General features: G+C 49.7%; 3 protein-coding genes across 3 annotated transcripts in view; 2 read left to right on the top strand and 1 right to left on the bottom strand.

Annotated features, from left to right (window-relative positions):
- Nucleotides 1-819: 819 nt before the first annotated feature.
- On the top strand, nt 820-990 carry P152DRAFT_377912 (uncharacterized protein; the record flags this gene model as incomplete). Its single annotated transcript, XM_033675657.1, has 1 exon — nt 820-990. A coding segment is annotated over one exon (171 nt), but the record flags the coding sequence as incomplete, so codon positions are not given.
- Nucleotides 991-1525: 535 nt separating this feature from the next.
- P152DRAFT_471987 (uncharacterized protein) lies at nt 1526-1939 on the top strand (the record flags this gene model as incomplete). Its single annotated transcript, XM_033681120.1, has 1 exon — nt 1526-1939. One exon carries the CDS (start codon nt 1526-1528, stop codon nt 1937-1939), a length of 414 nt encoding a protein of 137 aa, XP_033535837.1.
- Nucleotides 1940-2082: 143 nt separating this feature from the next.
- Nucleotides 2083-2577, bottom strand: part of P152DRAFT_465130 (HET-domain-containing protein) — a gene marked incomplete at both ends in the record, with an annotated part of 4345 nt that continues 3850 nt past the window's right edge. The window contains one exon of the mRNA XM_033680608.1: nt 2083-2557. Within this exon, the coding sequence (XP_033535836.1) occupies nt 2083-2557 (475 nt within the window). The remainder of the gene's footprint in view (nt 2558-2577) is intronic.

The following is a 2577-nucleotide window of genomic DNA, read 5'->3' as shown; positions in this document are numbered from 1 at the left end:
AGTTGCGTTCAAGTTGCGTGTTCTTATGTCAATGCCTGGTCCCCTGGCCCTCCAGATATATGAGATTCGTGGCAAGTTTATTAATGCAGTTTGTAGCCTCGAGCTCCCTTAGATGAAACCTTGGTCTGCGACAATTCTTAATTATGTAATAGCCCTGTGGCTGTACTCTATAGGTCGCCGAAAGAGGAAGTGTGATCGGCTGCAAGTACCGACCTATATAGTGGAAATATTTGAAATCGCTTCGAACACAACGCATGCTCTGGATGAAGGACTTCTAGCATTAGAACGGGATTTATGGCTTAGAGTGATTTATCTTATAGCCTTTTGAATAGGAAATATGATGATGGTGGCGCTGTAGCATGGAAATACTGTCGCGGCGTGGACGATGTATTCCGAGTGCTGCGCTGAAATCTGCTGATCGGCGACCATGCAATTGTAATTTTTTATGTTTGACAAAGTCCTAGATGTTTAAGAGTGGCTAGAAAATCTATTCTATATGAAATCATAAGAATTACAACATGCACAGAGCCTCTGAGTGGGTTTGAAGTCAAAGTACCTCGATTTTGTTCCAGCACGGCGGGCGTTCCATCACGCAGGGGGGGAGGTTAGTTATCTTCAACTGTTTTGCTAGCTAGATCCCCTTTTGAGGAGACAATGGAAATCGTCAAGACCAACTTGCGTTGTGACTCTACAGCAACTGAGCTAAGCAGCGAACGTGCTTAATCATCACCCCCGCGAAATGCGACAGCTGGAGCCTGCTGTGCCTCCCTCACTTTTCTCGGCATATTATACTGTCCCGCTGACAGCGCCCATGCGGTAATTACAACATTGGACGAAACGGGAGTCATGTTGAGTATGCTCAGCTTCCTCAAAGTCCTGGTAGGTAAGGACGACCTGCGAACTCACAGAGGCGCCGGTGTCGAGCGGACAATGGCGACCGCGATCGAGTGTATCTCTGCTAACAGTAGATCTCTCTTTCCACTGATCATCTGGCCAAGCGCGACCCATCGAAGCACATGGACTACATACCCCAACCCATGATGGCATTTTGTAATATGCTCCCAATTTGGATACACGACTCCAAGGTCAGCTTGGACTGGGTCAAACGTGTGTGTGACCCTGAAACTAAAGCACAGGCGAATCAGAAACCGCGTGTTCTTATTTGTGACGGCTTCGGAACCCGTGAGTCGCTCGAAGTGATGGAGTATTGCCTTGAAAACAACATTCTCCTTTGCCGCATTCCGTCGCACAACTCCCATAAGCCGCGGCCCTGTGACGTCGGAGTCTTTGGCCCACTGAAGTCTGCATATCGCGAACAGGTTAAACCATTGTATCGAGGAGGTGCAAACACCGTCGGCAAGCTGCATTTTGCCTCTCGCTATAGCCGTGCGCGTGAACAGGCGCTCACCTCTCGAAACATCAAGTCCGGCTAGTCGAAGACAGGTCTATATCCATTTAGCCCCGACAGGGTACTTAGAGATATCAGAAGCCGCTAGCCGAATTGTACGCTCCGGAGGATCATGAAATGGAGGTGGAATCTTGTCTACAAGGCATATGGCTGCAAACGCCAGTGACATCGGAGGCCCTCCCACCGCTGCAAATCCAAATCGAAGACGATGCTCAATTCCTAGACGGTCCGAGCAAACACCGCTTGCAAAAACTCGCCAGTGCCGCTCAAAAGGCCTTTGCTGAACACGCCCTTCTTCTGGGTAAGAACCGGCTCTTATTCGAGCAGAACAATGAAAGCAACAGTCGCCAATCAGCTAGGTCAACGGTAGCCGGTAAGGCAAAAGTGATAAGCTATGAGGACATTGTCAAGGCCCAGGCGAAGCATGATGCGAAAAAGAGCTATCCTGGTGAAAGGAAAACGTGGTCGAAAGCGCAAAAAGTTCTGTATCAGCAGTATTGGGCGCCAAAAAGACACGGAAGAGTGAAGTAGAGGTTGCCGAGCGAGAGATCGAGGCGCTGGGGCTGAGGAATTACTGCTCTGTTCTGATATTTTAACGATCATTTGAAATCCACAGATGTGTATGTTGTGGAATGTCCAGCAAAAGGCCGAGCTTATCAACGATCTTGTGGATTCTAGAAACTGCACATCCACACCCTTCCAGATCCAACGCCGATACCTACAGTCTTTACGGACACGGCCGAACATGACGGCCGATATTCCGAGGGTAACCACACGAGGTTCTCGGAATTATATGTTATCCACGCTCCATCTGAGCTTAATCCCCATCCTTGATATCGTGGACCTTGGGACTTCGTTATAATTGAGGAGTTAAATGAAGCCAATGACGTATCAAGAGCGATGGTACCGATTTCAGTATGAAGATGCAAACCAGTAGCATCAAATGATATGTCACAGAGTGCCTTCCTAACTTGGAGCGTCTGTAGGCAGACGCCGCTGTCCGCCTCCCAGATCTTGACCGTGTAATCGTCCGCCGCGGAGGCGAGCCAGGTCGAGTCATGTGAGAAGGCCACCGACAGGACCCTATTACTGTGCCCCTCCAGCGTCTGCAGGCACGCGCCACTACTCGCCTCCCAGATCTTGACCGTGCTATCGCCCGACGCGGAGGC

This window comes from Eremomyces bilateralis, assembly GCF_010015585.1.
Source record: "Eremomyces bilateralis CBS 781.70 unplaced genomic scaffold P152scaffold_5, whole genome shotgun sequence".
Taxonomy (NCBI): Eukaryota; Fungi; Ascomycota; class Dothideomycetes; order Eremomycetales; family Eremomycetaceae; genus Eremomyces; species Eremomyces bilateralis.
Note: the sequence above shows the minus strand (reverse complement) of the source record. Positions and strands in the feature narration are given on the sequence as shown.